Here is a 23,321-nt window from a genome sequence, read left to right as displayed (position 1 = left end):
AATTCTCTTGAAAGTCCATTCACCAGGCCTAATTTTCTGAAAATGGAACAATTCCCCAAATAATTGCCACGGAAAGACCATCTGTTAGTTAGGCTCCATGAGCTATGTAGTCTAGTTTGACCTGCTTAATTTGTTTTTGGTTACTCTTGGATTTCAAGAATATTGACTGAAATTCTTATGCCTTATGTGTCAACGGCTTTCGTTTCGCGCGGTGCATCCTGGGACGTAGCCTAGTTCGATGTAAACACCGGCCAACTTGTGGTGGCTGCCATTTTGGTGTGGAAGTCTATAACAATGTCAGGGATGCATCAACCGACAGATAACGACGCTTTGGCGTTGCTGGCGCTGAAATCGGCTCCTTCAAGTCCGTCAAGGGTTGCTTGGGGCATTGAAAGTAACGGGACTGCTTATGCACGCTTAGAAGGCAGAGACATCGAATACACAATGCGACAAGAGAAAATCACGATCGGCAGGAACAGCAGCAAAGGAGATGTTGATGTGAATATGGGTCTCTCCAGTTTTATCTCGCGTGTGCATTTAGAAATATTTTTCGAGCACGGGAACTTCTTTATGAAATGTACGGGAAAAAATGGGGTGTTCATCGATGGCATTTTCCAGCGAAAAGGCGCACCGCCGCTGCAACTTCCAAAAACGTAAGTGACACGCTTGCCAAGTTAGATGGGAGTGTGCATGTTGTAAATGGTGTTGCCAGCCTTATAATTTGTCGATATTATAAAGGTTGATTTGCAGACAAGGGAAATCATAGTTGGAATCAAACAGCTAGGTTTTCTTTGAAGTGTCTGGCACGTTGAAACAGTATTTGTGAATTTTCATGGCCGGAAATCGATTGTTGCTAGTCTACCATGTGCTCCCTTTAAAATGGCGACTGTGTAAACAGCTTGTTTACAAATTTGCTATACGTTTTGGGTAACAGTTCTCTGTCAAGTTAACTGTACAAGAAGTTGTGTTGTCTACGAAATGATATATCCATTTATTGAAAGAGGTTAGCTTTCATGCTTCCAAGTGCTTGTGCGGAAACCGTCAAAGTGTGCGGCCCAGTTACTTGCGGCAAGGCTCATGCCACAGTCAGATTGACCTCAGAAAGTGCATTGTGGGAGAGACGTCAGTCGAGGGCAGAGTTGTTTACAAATAAATCGGTCAGATATGTTTTGTCGGTCTTGCTTCTTTTAAAAATTTTTTTAATTATTTTATTATTTGTGTGTGTGTGTGTGTGCGCGCGCGCACTCTTTCGATTAGTACAGGATGCTCTCATCAATTTTCATCTGGTTTCACATATAAACTGTAGATTTTTAACATTTATCTTTAATTATTGTGCAAGAAAAGATGGCTTTTGGAAAATGAGTGAGACTGACAAAAACTGCAAAAAGAAATTTGAACAAGGAACAGGTGCTCATACATTTTTAATGAAGATGTGGCATATGATTCAAACAGTTGCTGATTGTGCAACACATCAATTAGCATGCAGGAAATGATAAGAGATACAGAAATAAACCCAGACCTCCCTCTGCAAAAATGGAAGATTTAAGTAGTATATTTTTTTTGGTTAAAATTAAATCATTTTTATACACATGGAACAACAGTGGAAGAAGTATGAAACACAAACGGAATTTATTCAAGACTGAACAAGACCTGCCATCACTGGCATCAATCTAGAATTTGCCACACACAGAGCCGACAGATGGATGAGACAAATAGTACATTATCTTAGAATAAGTAGACCCAAACCAATAAACCAAGAAACGGTTTATTTTCAAGGGCTGAAACCTTCCTTTAGAACCTGTTATACCACAACCACCTTTCCTTTCTTTGGCTCATTTGTGCGTTTTTACAAGTGTAAGTCTAAGTAATAATCCTGTTTAAGTTGTCCATGTGTCTGTAAGTCACTCAGTGTATGCTAACGACTGTACATGAATATATATATATATATATCAAACAACAAATTGATTTTCTCTGGAAATACATCATCTGTTAACACCAACTTAGACTTTTATTGTAGTTTTAGATATATGTAAGCAAATCAGTTCTTTCCATTCAACCTGATAATTATGATGACAATATATTTATGGGATGGGGACAAAAACGAAAAATTCTAAAGAAGATAGAGCCTGAAATTTTGCTGTCAACTATCCAGTGTTGGCCATCCCAGTTTTTTCCTAGCATGTTGAGCATACTGTCACTTGGTATATATTTCTTCTTTAGCTTGGACTGTGTTCTGACAAACATGTATAATCAAACAGTTTTTATGGTTCAAAATCAGATATGTTGCTGAATACCTGGAAGACAAATCTATTTTGATTACATTTTTTATGTCTTATATTGTACCATGCCCTCCTTTTGTTGATTTCAGTTGATGAAAGTAAATTAGGAATTTCACATGCAATATATGCTGTTGAAGCTTTCTTATAATAGGTTGTTTACCAACATTTGAGTTCACCTTATGAATCAACTGCAGTTGGAAATATTTACCAGTATTTTCTTCATATTATGTAATGACTTGTTTTACCAATTTATAATTAAGTAATTTATTAACTTGCATGTTGCATTGCCAAAAATTTACATCTGCTGACCTAGTAACTCCATAATTTGTCTTTTCCAGCCTCTGTCTAAGTGTCTTGGAGTGGAGTTACTAGTTTGGGTATGAATTAAAATGATTACCATTCTGTCAGCAGACTAGTTTAGCTTACATGTATGATGTATTTTGAAAATCAAATGCATTATTGCTTTCTTGCAAGAATTTGGTTTGACCAGTTCAGTATTTTTATAATTCAGTATTGAAATACTGGTTCATACAATCATAGTAATCATAGCAAAAATTTATATATGAAAATGTGTATCTGGTGTTTCATCTAGTTTTTGTTGTGGAGAACTTTACCAGCATTTTTACAGTGATTTTTGAACAGTTAGGGATCATCCATTTATAGTTTTTTCTTGAAAAGAGATATTGGAAAACAATATCCTGAAACGCTTTATGTGTTTATTGTCAATAATTGAATACGGAGTGTATTGTAATCATGCTGTGCTCTCTTAGGAACGGAACATAATTATGTTTTGAATCAATTTTGACATCTCTTGATTAATCATTTTGTACATGTATGCAATGCTGTTTTATTTACATCTTGTGAATGGTTCTTACACTTCAAGTTTGCTCAATATTGAGCTATTCATTAGCAAATAAATTTTAATAATGGTCATGTGCTGCAAAGACATGGTAGACTTTTCGACTTTGTCATTTTTTTCTTCTAAAATTGTTTCAACTTATTATTCAGTTAAAAAAATAAAAATAAAAGAAGCACAGCAATGGTTTTATTTTATTTATTTTTTTTATTTTTTTTTCCAAAATGATGCATATGTGAAAAATGATTTCACTTTCAGGCTTGAAAATACTTAAATCTGATCTCAGGGATACTGCCGTAATCAGCCATTATTATGTAAATATTTCTCAAGAAGATTTTATATCTTGAAAAAGGAAGAGAAAAAAAGAAGAAACAATGGAAGTGATTTAATTGAATATTATTTAATACTAATAAGTTAATAAGTACCCATTGAGATTATTTTCACAACACTGTAGCAGATCATACAATGGTAGCAATTCATATAGTACAAATAATTGAATTTTTCCATAGCACTATACTGTATACTGATAAAGTATATGGCAGAAGATAAACCTGTATCTTTTCTTGTAGAAAAGATCAATCTAAGTCTAATAAGCTGAAAGTGAAACAGAAATAGTAAGTGTTTGGCAAAGTTTAGTTAACATGTAGTTGATACAAAATTGATCACAACCAGTTTTAATGCATCTAGCTTTTGAACATGATGTCAGCTGTATAAAAAAAAGACTTCAAATTCTGATCTTAGGTGGAACTTGTTTGAAAAACTGATTTTATTTTCATATACTGATATAGGCTGCCTGTTTTCTTTAGTAAATAAAATAAAATGAAGGTTGTGTGATCCAACCATGACAGTAGATGATCTTTTGTTTTGTTTTTGTTTTATGAATCCTGTATGATATTGCCATTGTTGGACACATGAATCTTTTTTCTTTTTATGTGAATTCTGAAGTTGATTTAAACTTATAGTTGTTTACATTTAACTCATTCTGATCTCTGCCTCATTCTGTAACCTCTCACTCTCCAACAGTCCATTTCTGTGACTATGTCAGTGTACTTGCAATGACATTCATTTTTGTTTTTTCAAAAGTATTCTTTTCTGTTACTCCTCATTCTCCAACAGTCCATTTCTATGACAGACTATGTACTGCAATGACATTCATTTTTGTTTTTTCAAAAGTATTCTTTTCTGTCACTTGTCAGCACAGTGTTGAAAGGGGTGTTCCTCTCACCTACTTCCCCATAACAAAAGTTCCCCCTCCTCCCCCCCCCCCTTCCCAGTATTTCCACAGTCTTTCACTCAGTGTGGAAATTTTGTGATCTATGTGTATGCATACATTATAATTATTATACATGTATGTGGGCACATCCACAACGTTGTTTCGGTCTTTGAGGCCATTGACACTACAGCTCATGCTGGGTATGTCTTGCAGGCTGTGGTCTCACAGCACGAGCAGATGCTTTTACACTACAAATTTTAAATGGCGCCGAACACCTACCAGTCACCAAGATCAGCCTTTCAGGAATGCTCAAAATGCATCATGGTATTGCTCACAAAACAGCATGTGGCTTCACAAAATTCCCGGTTTGCATGCCCAAAATGCATTAAAAGTGAAAGACATGGAGATTTTAAGTATTACTATTACAGTATTAGCCAGTACAAAAAAGCCAGAATAAGCAAACATTATAGGAAAAACCCGGCGTTGGCAGCATTTGTACTTAGGCCATCAGGCCATCACACAGCCACACACACACACACACACTCACACTCACACTCACACACATACACACACACACACACACACACACACACACACACACACACACACACACACACACACACACACAATCCTGCGCGCACTCGCTCGCTCACTGGCACGCACGCACACGCACACACATACACAGACACACACGCACACACACGCACACACACAGAAACCGCCTGTAGACATGTTCAAACCATACTTGGGTCAAAAGTTTTGTTTCTTCTGCGTTCCACACTCACGTGCAATATTTTCTGTGCTCATTTTCTCTAGGTCTAACTGCGATGAGAAAAATCCAGCAAAAACTTATCACTAACTTAGTAACTATGTGGGCCATCCTGTGAAAAGAAAAGGGTGGAAAGGGCAGGTTACCAAGCACGGCTTGTATGTGCACAGACTTGAACTTGAAGAATGTGCAATCCCACCTGCATTTATAACCAAATAACAACTCTCTGTCGCTCTCTCAGTCTCTGTCTCTGTCTCTGTCTCTCTCTCTCTCTCTTTCTCTCTCTCTCAGACAGGAATAAGCGTTTTCTTTACATAAACAAACAAAATGTTTTTCTTTTTTCACTCTTGATGTTATTGCAAATGTTTATACATATAATTTAAACCTGAAGTTATTATACGTATCATTTGTATGTGACTGTTGAAACTGACACAAACAGTTGTGACAATGGTATGTTGTAGAACTTTGTTAGTTTATATGTCTTATGTGACTGTGATAACTGACATTAGTGGCAGTAGTGTCAGTTAAAAGTTTGATCTGGATGTGTTGTACTTTTAAAGTTACAGGTCTGTTTATCATGTGACTGCCATAACTGACAGAAATACAACTGTAGAACTAGAAGTATGATCTTGATGTGTCTTAGATCTATTCAGTATGTGACTACAAGTACAGTAAGCTTTTAACAGACATGTGCTACAACCTTATGTGTAACATATGATCCAGATGTGTTATAAATCTGTTATGCAGAAATATAATACTTTTGATATATGGACTGTATTAAAATTAATTGGCATTTATAAATTACAAATGTGATCTGGGCATGTTTTTTATTTTGTATCTGTAATAGCCACAGCTTACATTTGAAGGTTGATTTGGATGTGTTGCAGATGTATGTTGCGATTTCCTAGTACAAGCATCAAGCTGCAGTTCCAGTCCCTGGTGGAGGACACATTGCCACCAGTCATTCCTCCACCTGCAGCCCCTTCCCCAAAGAGAAAACTGCCCCCACCCCTAAAAATCAACATCCCTGAACCTGACTTGGTTGCTGGTAGTCCTTGTATTTCCCCGACAGGAACTATCAGGTGAGTTGTCTTTTCTCTGTTGGTAGCTGCTGTTACTGAATGCTGAACTTAAAAAGAGCTGTGTGAGAAAATCTTAGTTACATTTTACATTTTTTATTTTAGCTTGTGTTAGAATCTGATAATTGTGTTGTTGAAATACAGGTCACACAGTGATTGCAATTTTTTTTTACTTTTTAACTTTCAAGATGTTATCCATATTCTGGTGTCTTATAAGTTAGGCATTGTTTATAAGTTAGGCAATATAATTATTGTTGTCTAGAAGTTTTTAATTGTACTTTGTCCTGGAATTTATAGAATAAATGTATTGCAGACTTGTGTCTCCAGTACGCAGGTGAAACATGTAAGGGCATCTGTGTGTGTGTTTGTGTGTGTGTGTGTGTGTGTGTGTGTGTGTGTGTGTGTGTGTGCTGTCAACAGTGCGGCCAATTCCTGTCCCACCAGCCCTCGTGCTGGCACTGGTCAGCGAATGGCCCTAGTTCCTGATCTTCGCACAGTTGCAGCCTTTGCTGCTGCACATCCTCGAGAAGAGAAAGAGAGTGGAGTGGGGACAGAGGACAGTGGGCCCCGGGATGACTCCAAACCACCCTATTCCTATGCCCAGTTGATTGTACAGGCCATAACATCAGCCACAGACAAGCAGCTGACTCTGGCAGGAATTTATGCCTACATCACCAAGAACTACCCCTACTACCGCACAGCTGACAAGGGATGGCAGGTCAGAGGGCTCACATAGACAATTGCCCTAGGGAGAGGGAAATAAGCAGATTGAGCTATATTGACTGCCAGTTTAGACGGTGGCATTTCAGCCACAGCACTGGACCACTTTAACTTTGCTGCTTTTTATGGTCAGTTGCATGCATTCTACAGTATTTATTGTTGGCAGAATTGTTTCAAAATGTAGTTAAAGAGAACAAACAGTTGATATGTGTTTTTGTGTATTTGAGAGTTTTGTGATGAAACCATTGAAAGAAATATTTCACTGCAAGTTTTTATCAGGAACAGTGGCACAGGCAGGGTGATTTTGGACAAGTTTATTTCAACCAGATTGTGGATTGATTAGCTATATTTAGTATTGTTACATTTATGTACATTAAAATGAATAGTATATTTCAAAGTAAGTATTTGATTAGTCTGAGTTATAACCTGGTGTTCGGTTGTCTGTGTGTGTGTTTGTGTGTGTGTGTGTGTGTGTGTGAGTGCTTATGAGTGTGTGTGTATCTGTGGTAAACTTTAACAAATTTGTATTTGTATTTCTTTTTATCACATCAGATTTCTCTGTGTGAAATTCAGGCTGCTCTCCCCAGGGAGAATGTGTCACTACACTACAGTGCCACCCATTTTTTTGTATTTTTTCCTGCATGTAGTTTTATTTGTTTTTCCTATCAAAGTGGATTTTTCTAAAAAAAATTTGCCAGGAACAACCCTTTTGTTGCCGTGGGTTCTTTTACGTGTGCTAAATGCATGCTGCACACGGGACCTCAGTTTATCGTCTCATCCGAATGACTAGCGTCCAGACCACCACTCAAGGTCTAGTGGAGGGGGAGAAAATATCGGCGGCTGAACCTTGATTAGAACCAGCGCACTCAGATTCTCTCACTTCCAAGGCGGACGCGTTACCTCTAGGCCATCACTCCACTAATTCATTTTCTCTGGAAATACATTGTCTGCCAATACCAAATTTGGATTAAACATAGTTGGAGAAACAATCTTCACAGTTACACCAATAATAGATTATAGGTCTTCTGGATTCCACTAATTCATTTTCTCTGGAAATACATTGTCTGCCAATACCAAATTTGGATTAAACATAGTTGGAGAAACAATCTTCACAGTTACACTAATAATAGATTATAGGTCTTCTGGATTGTTACAGTTTATTTCATTGAGGCTCGATTCCAATCCAAAAATATCCATAATCCTGCTTCCCAGTTTCCGGAACGTAGGCCATGTATGGTTAGAAGACGGCATGACATTGTTTTTCTGGTTTGCAATTAAAAGGAAAGAAATTCAAATTCTGGACAGAACACATACAGTGATACTAACTACATCATCGACATGTTTACTGCATATGAATATTTGTAAATCGATACTGAATTAACTAGAATGAACATAAAAGCGAAATTGGATGAACCGTGTCTTAGTTTTCGAGTGTAACAAAGCCTGTCAAACATGGATCTCTGCAGATTTAGAGAAAACAGCTACATGTTGCGGTGCACTTCAGGCGATGGTAACGTCTCCTTTACCACAGAGTTTGAAGAATTTCTCAAAGGCCTGAGATATACCAAAATAACATGATTTAACAGCATCATCACTTCAAATACTGCAATCAATTTATCATGCTTAAAAAACATACTCAAATGTAGTTTTTTACATCATTGATAGATGCACAGTAGTGCTGTGACTAAGACTGTTTCTTTTCACCCGAACATGCTTGGTTCCAATCTGCTTCTATACCTTAACATTTTTTTTTAACCTGAAGCTTTATAATAACAAGTACTGAACATAATTTAATGATTAATATATATATATATATACATACATATATATATGTGTGTGTGTGTGTTTTGTTTATATATATATTGTCTCTCTTGTCTTTAATATATCTTTTCAGTTAAAACTTAATGGTATTAATTATCATAATGAATCAAGAGATAATGCATGTCAGCTTTCAAAGGAGTTCCTATTATATCAATGAATGGTTTAGATACCAACTTTGCATTAGCTCTCTTTCTTTATGCTTATGAGGCAAACATAAATTTTTCTGAACAATAAACACTGTCTGAACAGGATTCCTGATATAAAGTCCAGTAATTTGAAACTAAATAGTTATTAAAGTTTACAGTATGTTAAAATTTTATACAGTAAAAAACCTTAGCATGGGCGGCATCACCACAGCAGAAAAAATGTCATCCTGATAAATCAGGCAGGGAAATGTTTTCTTTAAATGCTTTCGCCACACATCTTTGATGTAGAAAGAAAAAGCCACACTTATCATAGAGACTATAAATTAAACTTTGATACTATTTGTTAACAATCAAAGCTGTACAATGCTCATATTTGACCATCAAAAACAGAGCAAAAGTGGTTACATATCAACTTAATATACTCAGATTCTTTTTTTTCTCACACATGTAAACAAAGTCAGTCAATATGATAATATTTTCTCTGTTGTCTTTGTGTTGGTGTGTGTCACTGTATGTGTGTGTGTGTGTGTGTTTTGAAACAGCAGCTAGGATGAGACTAAGGTTTATGCTCTGGCCCACAAAGCTTGTCCTTTGTCGTTTATCTGTTTTGTGGCTCACTGTCCTTTTTCCATTGTGTAGTACATCGAAAATTTAATCTTTACAAAATATTATTTTTCCTGTTTTCTCACCTTGTCATAATTTGAGACTTGCTGATTGTAGCCATGCTGGTCAAGGTCTGGATAACATCTAAGTACTGCTTTAGCCACAAAAAACTTTGGCCACCAGAGCAAACCCAATGCATGTAGATTGTATATATTTGATATTTGACACAGCAAGGGAAAAGGGAAATCACCCCCATGTTACCATGTTCACCAGTCTCTGAAGGTTGCTGGAAAGAACTAATATGAATTGTTTTTCATCACCAACCACTGAGTGCTATCTTCAGTTTCATGGAGGCATCAAAGTATGCAGACTGATCCATGTATGCTTCACCACATCTTAAAAAAAAAAGCTGAGGGCTAATGGGTAGAATTTTGTCACAAGCTGCCATTCCTTGACTGACCAGTGGTGAAGATAGATTGAAAGTTTGATGTCAAAAGAATTATTTTTAAAAGAAGTAAAATTTGTGTAATGACCAACTAAAACTGGTTTAGACAAAGAAAATTTAGTTTTTAAACACATTTGGTTATATCTGTGTTTCAGAATTCTATTCGCCACAATTTATCCCTCAACCGCTATTTCGTCAAAGTTCCCCGTTCTCAAGAGGAACCAGGCAAGGGATCATTCTGGAGGATTGACCCTGCATCGGAGTCCAAGCTGACTGCCCAAGCCTTTCGCAGACGCCGACAGCGGGGTGTGCCTTGTTTCCGCACACCTTTTGGAGGAGCCTTGTCTTCCAGGTATTCAAAAGCGTACACAAAAATACATTCATTTGTTCTCTTGTGATTATCTACGTTCATTTTCACTCTTGTGATTGTTATGATCCTCATTGTTCACATCAATATTGTGCACGCAGCCAGGTCAGCTGTGCCAAGACATGGTAGAGTTGACATGTTGTGTGGCCATTTCTCTCCTTTGATTGGCATGTGTATTTCTGTAAAAGCAGATATAAAGCACATCCGATCATGTTCACTCTGGTGTACTTTCTGGCACAGTTTCTGCAAATGCCACATGTAAAACCAAATGATGATGGAAATTGAGTTGAATTTTTGATTTCTTATATTTTTTGGAGGGATCATTTGGAACCTGTGTGAGAATTGTTAGGATCATTTGATGGTGTGCAGATCAGCACCAAGCTCCCCAAGCCATGTGGCAGGAACAATGACACCTGACAGTATGTCCAGAGAAGGAAGTCCTATCCCTGAAGCATCCTCAGAGCTGGAAGTGGGGGATCCAGGCATTCTAGCGTCTACTGCAGTGGTGCCCACTCTGGCTGAATTACGCTACACCCAGTCTGCTCCAGGCTCTCCCTCCGGTAAGTCATGGTGATAGTAGTACAGTGGCAAAAACGCTCCACACATTCCTTGATCATCAAGCCGTGGCCATACACTAAGTCACACTGATAGTAATTTAGTGACAGAAACACTTTCAGCTCCCTCATCAGTGGAAAGTGTTGCTGGTAAATGATAGAAATACTCCCAACAGAATAATTAAGGCACTGGCAAGTCCACGCATGATTTTGACAAACTACGACTGAAGATTTTGATTTCACAGTGCAATGGAAGATGCTTGCCTGAAACAGATGATTATATCAGACTGACTGTGACACTAGATCTACTGTACTGCATTTATTTGTTTGAATTTTTCCCATTATAATTATATTTATTCAGCAAACTGAAAATTATCCTGAGCAGTAGGATACAGTCAGTACATATCCTTATAGAATAAAGTGTAGTGATGGCAGTCTTGTTTTTTTGTGTGTGGTTTTTCCATAGCAAACATTGGCACACTCTCTCTTAGTATCTGTATAGATTTTCTCTCTTGACCTTGTCTCTCTCTCATATAGGCACACATTTAATTTAGATTGTTTCAAACACCAAAGAATGCAATTACCAAAATACAAAGTGAAAGTGAAATTGTGTGTGTGTGTGTGTGTGTGTGTGTTGGTTGATGTTTTTGATTACATTTTTATGGGTGGATGCAGGGGGTGGGTGGCTGATGAGAAGTACAGGGGTGGGGTGGGGTACCGTTCCATTCATTCTGGAAATGATCCTTTGATCTTGTGCTGAACACAGCAAATGACTCCGTGTGTTGAACTAAACCAAAACTTGTGAACAAAGTGTCACAGAATATTGGTAGTTTGTACTTGTTCGTGGGAACCAGTGAAGAGTTTTGAGTAGTGGTTGAACATCGTTTGTTTTGAATACTAGTCTTGACAGCAGAATTTTTTAATTCATCAAGATAATATGACAGAGTTCACTGGTCATGTTGATATTGTTGCATGGTTATTGGCTGTTGTCTAGGTATGTTGATGATGGTGTGGCAGGGTCTCACATGCTGTCTCCTGTGACAATGAGCAGCTCCAGCGTACCCAGTGCTGCCATGCATCAGATGCCAACTATAGTGGGACAACCCAAACAGTACACACAAGTGCTGAATGGCCCTTCCTCCACCCCAAAAATCTCCAATGGTACACACATCGAGATCAAAAAGGACATCAGTGATGCTGTTCAAGGTAAGCAGAATTTGTGACTCAGTATACTCTGTACCATGTGACAGGGCTGTCTTTACTCTTCTTTTCACAGGATATTCAGCTGTCAATCAGGTCCAAGAGATAGAGACTGCAAAAAGAATTTTAACACACTTACGTAGACACAGTTGTAAAGTTGATGTAGCTATCCATTTGAGCCATGGCACACTCAAGGCAAGTGATGATATGCCTCAGTTTGGGCGCAAAGAAACAAAATCCTAGTCATCATTTAGTAACAAACTGACAACTTGGATGCTGACTACTTCACTATGACATATGATGACGGATTATCTCCAAGTTGGTCACATTGGTAATTGTCTTTGCATATTATCACACTGATGTTGTTACCAACACTTATCATAACTCCTGTCATTATCAACACGTATGTCTTTATCTTAGAGAATCCTATTGATGACTGCCTGAGTGTACGAGAGACCTGCTTGTCTGAAAGAACCTGTTTGTCTGAAAGAATCCCATTGTTGACTTAACATGTCACAATCTGTGTGTATTCACCTTATCCTTGAGAATCAAACTGGTGATTTTGTGTGACATACTGTAGAAGAAGCCTTCTACGAGGAGCTCAGCCGCACCATTTCAGCGGTAGACAGAAAGGACAGGCTGATCATCCTTGGGGATTTCAATGCCCGTGTTGGCGTGGACTTCTCCTCATGGCCAAAAGTCCTAGGACAGCACAGCACTGGCAAGTGCAATTCCAACGGACTGCTTTTGCTCTCGCTCTGCACACAGCATGGGGTGACCGTCACCAATACCCTTTCCAACAAGCGGACAAGTACAAGAACACATGGATGCATCCCCGCTCCAAGGAGTAGCACATGCTGGATAGGAGATTGTCCGGCAGAGGGACAGAGGTGATGTTTCCATTACACGCTGCATGAGAGGAGCAGTCTGTTGGTCGGACCATTGCCTGGTATGCAGCAAGATGAACATCAGACTTGCACACAAGCTCCAACCAGCCAGGTAGAAACCCCCTAGGAAGTTGAACATCCACTGCCTCCCTATCACCAAGGACATGCTGCAGCAGCAAATCCAAGCAGCTCTCCAAGAAATTCCTGCATCGACTGATGTAGAAGAGGTATGGAGCACCTTTAAAGATGCTGTGTACACAGCAGCAACTGACACACTTGGCTTTGTACAAAGGAGCCACAAAGACTGGTTTGATGAGAACAACTCTGGAATCTCCAAGCTCCTGAATACACTGCATATACGGCATCAGGATCACATTTCCGATAGACTGCCAGAGGAAGAACAACCAGTACTTGCAAACCAAGCAACTCGTACAGAAGGGGCTGCGCGAGATGAAGCACACCGGGTGAGAGGGAAAGTCCAAAGAGCTTCAGTCCGCTGCTGATGCTCACGACATGAAGACCTTCCATGATGGTCTCCAAGCTGTGTATCGGCCGAGAGTCACAGGATCAACCCCTGTCCGAGCCTTGGACCAACCACCCTCCTGACAGACAAGAAAGACATTCTTGCCCGCTGGGCAGAGCACTTAGCACCCTCCTCAACAGGGACTGATCCGTATCTGACAAGGTAATTGCGGCAGTCAGTGCCCCTCCCACCAAGGCCGAGACCCGGAAGGCCCTGAAACTGACAACATCAGGAAAAGCACCAGAAGTGGATGGAATCCAGGCCGACATCTACAACTATGGAGGCAAGGTGCTGACAGACAAGCTGACCGCCCTGTTCCAGTCTATCTGGGAGAAAGGGGAGGTCCCCCAGGATTTCAAGGATGCTTCAATTGTCCACATTTACAAACAGAAGGGAGACAAAACATCCTGTGATAACCACTGTGAAATCTCTCTCCTCTGCATCGCCAGCAAGATTTTCGCCCGCATCATACTAAACAGACTGGTTGACCATGTCTCCAACACAGTCATCTCTGAAGCACAGTGTGGCTTCCACTTTGGCAGGGGAACATGTGACATGGTGTTTGCTGTATGCCAGATGCATGAGAAGTACCATGAGCAGAACAAGGAGCTCCACATGGTCTTTGTAGACCTGAGTAAGGCCTTCGACACGGTGAACCGCCGTGGTCTGTGAAAGATCCTAAGTTCGGCTGCCCAGAAAGCCTAATCCAGCTGATTGTATCATTCCACGATGGCATGCAGGTGAGAGTACAGGAAAATACTGACATATCAGATCCATTCCCTGTGGTAAATGGAGTGAAGCAGGGCTGCATCCTGGCACCCACACTGTTCTGCATTCTCTTCTCTGCCATGCTGATTGACGCCTTCCAAGACTGTGACCGGGGCATCTACATTCAGTTTCACACAGATGCCAAACTTTTCAACTTGCGGCGACTCCACACGCTATGTCCAGGGTGCTTGAGGCACTGTTGAGAGAGTTCCTCTTTGCTGATGACTGTGCGTTTGCTGCACACACCCATGAGGACATGCAGTTCATTATGGACAGGTTCTCAACCTCCTGCAGGCGCTTTGGACTCACCATCAGCCTCAGCAAGACTGAGTCCATGTATCAACCAGCTAACTCACAGAACGCCAGTGCCTCCCCCCCACCTGTTGTCAAGATCGATGACACAGAGATCAAGTCAGTCGACAAGTTTTGCTACCTGGGCAGCACCCTATGCAGCAACGGAGCCCTTGATGCATGATGCAAAAGTGACGCTGCGCATCGCCAAGGCCAGCTCTGCCTTTGGCAAACTCAGCAACAGGCTGTGGAACAACAAAGGCATCAGGCTCAGCACCAAAATCAAAACCTACAGAGCTGTTGTGCTGACCACCTTGTTGTACTGCTGTGAAACATGGACGACATATCGCCGTCACATTCAACAACTTGAGCAGTTTCACCAGAGATGCCTACGAAAGATCCTCGGCATAAAGTGGCAAGACAGGGTCTCCAACCTCCAGGTCCTAGAGAGGAGTGGCCTGCCCAGCATCGAAAGCCTGCTGATCCAGTGCCAGCTACGCCTGACAGGACATGTTGTCCGCATGACAGACAGCAGGATCCCGAAGATGCTACTGTATGGCCAGCTGAAGGAAGGCCACCGTGAACTTGGAAGACCCTGCAAGCGCTTCAAGAACACCTTGAAGACAAACCTCAAAGCCTGTGACATTGACATCGCTTCCTGGGAAACTGATGCCCTTGACCGCTCTCACTGGAGGATGCTGTGCTCTAGTAGCATAAGGACGTTTGAAAACAAGAGAACGCTGGCCATTAAGAAGCATGAGCTAAGGAAGCAAGGCTCAACTTCTGGAGACGTTTTCCGTTGCAACACCTGTGGGAAGTGCTGTGCATCCAGAATCGGCCTCTTCTCCCATATGAGGACACACACCGACAGATAAGCCTGCCTGCCTACTCATCCGACGGGATACTCCATCACTGTGTGGGTAGTAAAATGCAAATCCCTTGTCTCAGACAGGCTGTCATGGTTGTCTGTCATAGTGTGTGTGTACTAAAATACAGATCTGAATCCTAGAGAATCACATTGGTGATGGTATGTGCATCCACATGTACGATGGTTGCTCTGTGACAGTGTACCATTATAATCTTAGGTCATCATACAGCTCGCCAATCTCTTTAATGATATTCTAAAGACAGGTTTGATGATGATACAGAAAGTTTTTTTGTTTTTATTATTATGATATGTTGATGATGATGACATGTTTAAAAACATGATGGCAGATGATTACCTGAGTCAATGATGATGACATATGTGATGATCTGTGTTAATGACGACAGTTAAGAAATTTTTTATGATGATGATGACAGGTCTGATGACATGTTGATGGTGATGATAACAGGTATGATGATATGTGTTGATGTTTAAAAGTGTGATGGTATGTGTCAGTGATGATGACAGGTATTGTGATGTGTGTTGATGATGATCTTCTTCTTCTTCTTCTGCGTTCACTCGTATGCACACGAGTGGGCTTTTACATGCATGACCGTTTTTACCTCGCCATGTAGGCAGCCATACTCCGTTTTCGGGGGTGTGCATGCTGGGTATGTTCTTGTTTCCATAACCCACCGAACGCTGACATGGATTGCAGGATCTTTTAACGTGCGTATTTGATCTTCTGCTTGCACATACACACGAAGGGGGTTCAGGCACTAGCAGGTCTGCACATATGTTGATCTGGGAGATCGTAAAAATCTCCACCCTTTACCCACCAGGCGCCGTCACCGTGATTCGAACCCGGGACCCTCAGATTGACAGTCCAATGCTTTAACCACTCGGATATTGCGCCCGTCAATTGATGATGATGACATTTATTATGAAATGTTGACAGGCGTGATGACAAGTGTTGATAATCATGTGTGATGACATGTATTGGTGTTGATGACATGTGATAATGTAAGGTGGTGATGATGTCTTGTGTTGATGTTGAGCAGGTGTGATGTTGTTTGTAAGACAACAGTGTAATGAAGTGTGTTGATAGTGATGAAAGGTGTGATGATGTGTGGTCATGGTAATGACAGGTGTGGTGATATTTATTGATGGTATAACAGATAGTGTATATTGGTGATGATGACAGGTATGATGATCTGTGTTGATGATCACTTCAGGTTTGAGGTTCGGTCTTGATTATGACAGGTGTGATGGTCTGTGCTGTTGATGGTGACAGGTGTGATGATGTGCTGATGATAAGGTGTGATGACATGTGTTTATCATAGTGACAGGGATGATGATTTTGTTGATAATGACAGCGTGATAATGTGTGGTGATGATGATGATGATTACGTATGTATTGATATATGTGGTAATGATATTGACTGGTTTGATGATGTGTGTTGATGTCAATTACAGGTGTCGTGGCACTAAGTGGAGGCCTGGCTTCACAAAAGATGGCCTCTTTGATGGCCTCTGTGACTCAAGGTCAGCTGTTTGCTCGAACATCGGCCTCATCTGCAGGGACAGTTGTTCGAACCTTTGTGGCTTCAACAGGCCAAGGACAGGGTGGTGGGGATGCCTCCAGCCTGGGACAAGTGGGCATGGGTCAGGCAGTGACCTTGGTGAGCGGCCAGCAGGGGGCAGGGGATGCAGGCTTGGGGGCCACACACCCAGTGACCTTGGTGACCAGCCAGCAAGGGGTCGGGGTCCAACTGATTCAGCCTGTCAGCGTCAGTGGGGCCGTGCTGAAACCACAGCTGGCCCCTCAGGCCCAGCACATCTTGCAGAAGCAGCAGCACTTAGAAGTCAGTCACATTCCACTTCTCACTTCAGTATGTGTGTGTGAGTGTGAGAATGGGTGCATGTGTGTTTTTGTGTGTGAGGGAAAGTTGTGTGAGTGTGTCAGTGTGTGTGTTGGTATATGTGTGTTCAGCAGTTTGGCGGATATCTGATGAATCTCAGGCCAAACAAACATTTTCCATGGCAGCAGTGAGCAGTGTTGTCCATATCTGTAACAGAACAGGAAGTTGGTTTGACAAACCTTGTGTTTGTGTGTGTGTGTTTGTATTTGCAACATTTTTAGGAGATAGATGACAAATCTCAACTATACATGTCTGTAACACCTCAGGGATGTAGAGTGACAAACCATCGAGAAAGTCGTTTCCTCTATAGATTCTTTGTTGACACAGAATTTGAAAATAGAAAATTAAGAATGGGTTCTTTTTACACTTACCAACCATAACAGTGCATTTCCAGGAAGAAAACAAGAAATCATAATTAAACCGTAAAAAATTCCCAAGAGTAACAAATGTACACAAGTTAATTCTTTGTTGTTTTTTTTTTTTTTAGGTTTTGCCTCTTTTTTTGTCTTTTTATGCTTATTTCATTGCAAATGATGACTGCCTTGATGAGTGTTGGAAGCAGTAACTCAGCAAAGTTTGGTTTGATGGGTGTTTTTTTTTCTTCGGTGTTTTGTGAAGCGAAAATTTGTTCAGTGCCAAGATGTGTTGTACAGAAGAGGTGGCTATAATTTTGTTTGCTTTTCTGCACAATGTTGATAATAGCATCTATGAAAACATGGTAGAAAACCAAAGTAATGTTGTTAATCAGCTGAAGTGATTCTGGTTATCCTGGTGATGATTACATGGTACATCAACAGGAAGGGGGTGGAGTCGTGTTAGAAGTGGAAAAAGAAAAAACCAAATGTTTTAGCTTGAAACCTTCATTTTGGTGTTTTCATTTTCAGTGAATCTCTCCAGATGAAACCTATTGTACTATTGTGTGATAGTGTTTTTGGGTGTTTGAGTGGGAGGGTGTGTGGGTAGGTGTATGTTAGTGTTTATTTATAGTGTCTGTGTTTAAAAACAACATGACAGTGGAGGAAACAACATGATTGTGTTTGGTTGTTGTGTCTAATACATTTGCTTTTATTCCAGCACCATTTCCACCCATGAAATTAACAAACTTAAATTTTCTTCTTTTTTTCAAAAATATTTTATTTTTTCTAAAAATCTGAGTTATCTTCCCCTGATTGAGAGTTATCTCATCCTGTCAACATTAAATTTTGATGATTATATTCTCCATTCATTTTCCTGCAGAAAAACATTTTTACATACCTCTGAGCATAATTTTTATTTTTTGTGATTTAAAAAAAAAAAAATTCTAGAGGTTGGTGATTTTTGTAGAAATCACAAATAGTTCCAGAAGTGAAAGGGTTAACTAGATTAAGCAGTGTAATATGGTAAATGTTTCTTCACTGGTCACTGTGTGTGCATGGAGAATTTTAGCCTTTGTACATTGTGGTGGTGGTGGTGTGTCCGCAGGCAACTGGAGGGCCAGGTGGTGTGAAACGATCAGCAGATGCAGAGGAGGAGGGTGAGTCAAAGCGCATCAAAGAGGAGCCAGGCACAACTGAGATCAAGACAGAATCCACAGAATAAAACAAGTGTCTCCATGTTTTTGGCCATGGACTCATAGGGAAGTGACTGTAGCCATGTTGGACCCTAGGCCCTGGGACATTGTGCACACAACTGTAGACCTGTTGGTGACCATAGAATGATAGGACTCTGGAGACATGGGAAGACTACGCTCTTGATGTGGTTTTGTCCTGATGTCCTTGAATGTTATGGTCTGGAAGTGGACTTGTCATGATGTCCAGGAAATGATAAATCTTGATGTGGACATGTACTGATGTCCAAGAATTGTTCGGTCAGGATATTGACATATCCTGGAATGATATAGCCTGGATGTGACATGTCCTGGAATGCTCTGGCCTAGATTTGTACATGTCCTGATGTCCTTGAATGATATGGTCTAGACGTGACATCCTGGAATGGAACAGTCTTGATGTGAAATGTTCTGGAATAGTACGGTCTGGATATGACATGTCCTTGAATGATACGGTCTGATTGTGTGGTGACATGTCCTTGAATGGAATGGTATGGAAGTGACATGCCATGGAATGATATGGTCTGATTGTGACGTCCTGGAATGATACAGTCTGTATGTGGACATGTCCTTGAATTTGGGTGTGGACTTGCACAGGAATAGTACAGTCTGGATATAAACATGTCCTGGAATAGTACAGTCTAGATTGGACATGTCCTTGAATGGTGCAGTGTGGATGTAGGCATGTCCCTGAATGGTGCAGTGTGGATGTGGAAATGTCCTGGAGTATTGCAGCCTGGATGTGGACATGTCGTTGAATGGTGCACTCTGGATACAACTTGTTCTGGAATGGTGCAGGTCAGGATGTGGACATGTTCTGGAATAGTACAGTCAGGATGTGACATATCCTGAAATGGCAAAACCTGGATGTTACATGTCCTGGAATGATACAGTCCTTGATGTTGACTTGTTCTGGAATGGTACAGTCTAGATGTGGACATGTCCTGATGTCCTGGAATGGCAAAAACTGGATGTGGACATGTTCTGGAATGGTGCAGTCTGGATGTGGACATATCTTGATGGCCTTGAATGGCACAGTCTGGATGTGGACATGTTCTGGAATGTTACAGTCTGAACGTGACATGTTCTGGAATGGTACAGTCTTGGTTTGGTGGATGTGATCTGGAATGGCACTGTCTTGGTGTGGACATCTGGAATGGCACAGTCTGGATGTGACATGTCCTGGAATGGCACAGTCTAGATGTGGACATGTTCTGGAATGGTGCAGCCTGGATGTGGACATATCCTGATATCCTGGAATGGTGGTGTGGTCTTGATTATGGAATTGATGGCCCTGAAATGGAATTGTATAGATCGGTTTGTGGATATGTCCTGATGTCATGAAACAATATGGTCTAGACTGGACATGGCCAGAATGCCCTTGATTATGGATTTGGATTGTTGACACATCTTGACAGCTCTGGGACTGGATTGTGGACATGTCCTAGCAATGTCCTTGGTAATATGGACTTGATTTTTGGACAGTGTTGATGGTCCTTAAATGATATGGACTGGAGTTAGGCACTGATGACCCAGTTAAAAAGGACTGGATTGTTAATGTTCTGATGGACCGGGGTAATGTGGATTTGATTATGGACAAGCATTGATGGCCCTTGCTAATATTGTTTGGATAATGAACATTCATACTTGTTATCCTTCAGAAGATTGTGTTGGTGGCCATGATAATAGGAATCTAATTGTAAATGTGTATCGATGTCCCCGGTAATATGGTTTTAATTGTGGACATGTGTCATTTGCTCTGGAATAATGTTGATGTAACTGTGACATTGTGCAACACATAGACGCTGATGGTGACCCTGGGAGCAGGGCTATAATCAGTGATTGTTGATGGTGATTTTAAAGAAGACTTCATATGTATGCAGACCTGTGTAAGTGTAGAGATGTTATGAAATGCCACATGTATATTATTAAGATCTAGTGGTGGTGATTTTACACTGGTTTTACTGATGGTCATTGAAAAGGACTAATCTGTCAGGGTTCCTGATACGAAAAAGGTGAAAGAAATAAAAAATAGGAAAGGTACATTTGTGCAAGTTAGCATTGAAAGAGAAAGAAAAGGATTAAGTGTAATTGTTAAATGAGGTTATTTGATAGAAGTGGGACATGGGTGCAGCAGCATTAGCGCCTGTAGAAAACATCAGGAGATGAGGGAAAATCAGCATTGAAAAAGAAAACTACAGATCAAGGACTGCTCACAGGGAAGCCAATGTGGACCACTGCAAGTCAGCATTGAAACATAGATAAATAGCTGATCATTAAATTCCTCACTGGGGAGAGTGGGACCTGGACCATATGAAGGCAAGGCTGAATGTCAAACATGTGAGAATTGTACTGTTGTAAGAGGACTACTGGAAGAAGTATACATGGGAAGTCCAAAATATATTATTGATAAGGTTCAGAAAGTGATGACCAAGAGTGGCCCGCCTTGTTTTCAGGGCATGCAAGCAAGATCACATCACTTACTGTCTGATTGAGCTGCATTGACCATCTGTATCCGAAATGTAAGACATAAGATTGCCACTCTCAGTTTTGCTATCATCACAGACCACATCATTTCTCTTTTGGTTGAGTTGCATTTGATTGCCTGTATCCCAGGTGTTAGATGGAAGATTGCCATTGTTTCGTTATCACAGACCACATCATTTCTCTTTTGGTTGAGTTGCATTTGATTGCCTGTATCCCAAGTGTTAGATATAAGATTGCTACTGTCTGTTTGGCTTTCATCACAGACCACATCATTTTTCTGTATTAGATGCCTGTAATTTAAGTGTTGAGAGGTGCTTTGGCAGAGTTGGCTCAGCATTGGACGTTTGATCCAGTGTTCACCAGTGATCAGGGTTCGAGGCCCCCTGTTTTTGCATGGTGTTGTGTCCCTGGAAAGGGGAAAGGTACATTACTCTCATTTACCTCACTCCACCCAGGTATGAATGGGTACCTGACACCTGACTTTGGTTGGGGAAGGTTGAAATGGTGGAAGATGATTAGGGCCCTCTTTCCTATGCTGAGCCCTAGACACAGTGGATATGAACACTGCCATAATAGCAGTAAAAGGTAATGGGGCCTATAGCCTTGCACTTAAGAAAAAATCTTTAGTGTTAAGTGTAAGATATTACACTGTCAATGCATACCACATCACTTCACTTCTGACTGAGCTACGTTGGTTGCTTGTATCCCAAGTGTTGGAATAAAGTGTTAAATAGAAGATTACCATTGTCTGCTGTCATCACTGGTTCTGCACTTTCCAAACATCATGCCACATTTTCATCTCTGGTTCTGTCTATTCTGTTTCTTCTTTCTTACCATGGTTGAAGAAGCACCAGAACAGCCTACCTTTCCTGAAACTGGTCCTGTCATACATCATGCTGAATCTTTGTCACCATGCATCGCAGTTTCAGTCAGGTTTTTTTTCTTTACCACCTGTTCATTTCTCTGTGTGTGTGTGTGTGTGTGTGTGTGTTTGTTTCCACAATCGATATTTTTTCTTATACCTCATTTTGATAATACTTTTAAGAACCTATAAATGCCTTACTAGTTGTAATAATAGATGATGATGGTAGTGCCCTTCCTGTCAGTGCTGCTTGTTGTTACTTTATTGTTCTTATTAGTTCCCATTTTTTTGTAATAGTGTGTCTGTATTGTAACTGTATGTTCTGCCTTTTCAAGTAATGTGTCTTTAACAGTTGTTACTGTAGTGCTCTTTCCTTTGTAATAGTGTGTCTCTGTGTTGTTATTGTTAGAACTCTTATTTTGATGTTATGTAATACTGGCTCTGTATTGTTACTGTCAGTGCTCTTCCTTTTGTAATGGTGTGTCTGTCGTTATTGTTAATGTTATTTCTTTTGCATCAGTGTGTCTCTGTATTGTTACTGTTTGCGCACTTCCTTTTGTCATGGTGTGTCTGTTATTTACTCTTTATGCTCTTCCTTTTGAATAAATGCGTCTTTGTGTTGTTACTCTTTGTGCTCTTTCTTTTGTAACAGTTTGTCTCTGTTGCTACTGTTAATGCTATTTGTCTCTGTGTTGTGACTGTACTCTTCCTTTTGTAATAGTGTGTCTGTATTGTTACTGTTAATGCTGTTTACTTTTTAATACTGTGTCCCTAAGTTGTTTCTGTTAACTCACTCAGTACGGCCAGTCCTCTCTTCTCCTCTACACAGACCCCTCGGATGTCTAGTGGGTGTCTCAATGACCCAACCTTTAGCTTCCGTCGTCAGAATTGTGGTATCGTTTGTCAACATTCACCTCGTCAGTATAAGAGCCCTCTGCTTGCAATATTTTGATGGTGGTAATTGGGGTGAAACGCTGTTAACGTCGTCTCTTTCGCCGTTCGTATGAAGAGAGTTAATCCTGTTTATTTTGTTATATTATGTCTGTCTTGCAAGTGTTCTTTATAATTTGTAGTGTGTG

General features: G+C 40.4%; 1 protein-coding gene across 1 annotated transcript; it reads left to right on the top strand.

Moving 5' to 3' along the window:
- The first annotated feature begins 215 nt into the window (after positions 1-215).
- Positions 216-22,116, top strand: LOC143288412 (forkhead box protein K1-like). Its single transcript, XM_076596855.1, has 8 exons — positions 216-653; positions 6,005-6,199; positions 6,617-6,914; positions 10,087-10,283; positions 10,668-10,858; positions 11,870-12,058; positions 16,863-17,251; positions 18,770-22,116. The coding sequence occupies exons 1-8, from the start codon at positions 295-297 to the stop codon at positions 18,884-18,886; spliced, it is 1,935 nt and encodes a 644-aa protein (XP_076452970.1). The 5' UTR covers positions 216-294; the 3' UTR covers positions 18,887-22,116.
- The last annotated feature ends 1,205 nt before the right edge of the window (positions 22,117-23,321 follow it).

The sequence above is a fragment of the Babylonia areolata genome, chromosome 1 (genome assembly GCF_041734735.1).
Source record: "Babylonia areolata isolate BAREFJ2019XMU chromosome 1, ASM4173473v1, whole genome shotgun sequence".
Classification (NCBI taxonomy): Eukaryota; Metazoa; Mollusca; class Gastropoda; order Neogastropoda; family Buccinidae; genus Babylonia; species Babylonia areolata.
Note: the sequence above shows the minus strand (reverse complement) of the source record. Positions and strands in the feature narration are given on the sequence as shown.

Excerpts from the sequence above, each read along its gene's own strand:
- LOC143288412 (XM_076596855.1), top strand. The coding sequence starts at position 295 with ATGTCAGGGATGCATCAACCGACAGATAACGACGCTTTGGCGTTGCTG. Across the intron at positions 10,284-10,667 it reads GGAGGAGCCTTGTCTTCCAG|ATCAGCACCAAGCTCCCCAA; the intron begins GTATTCAAAAGC and ends GATGGTGTGCAG. Across the intron at positions 12,059-16,862 it reads CATCAGTGATGCTGTTCAAG|GTGTCGTGGCACTAAGTGGA; the intron begins GTAAGCAGAATT and ends TGTCAATTACAG.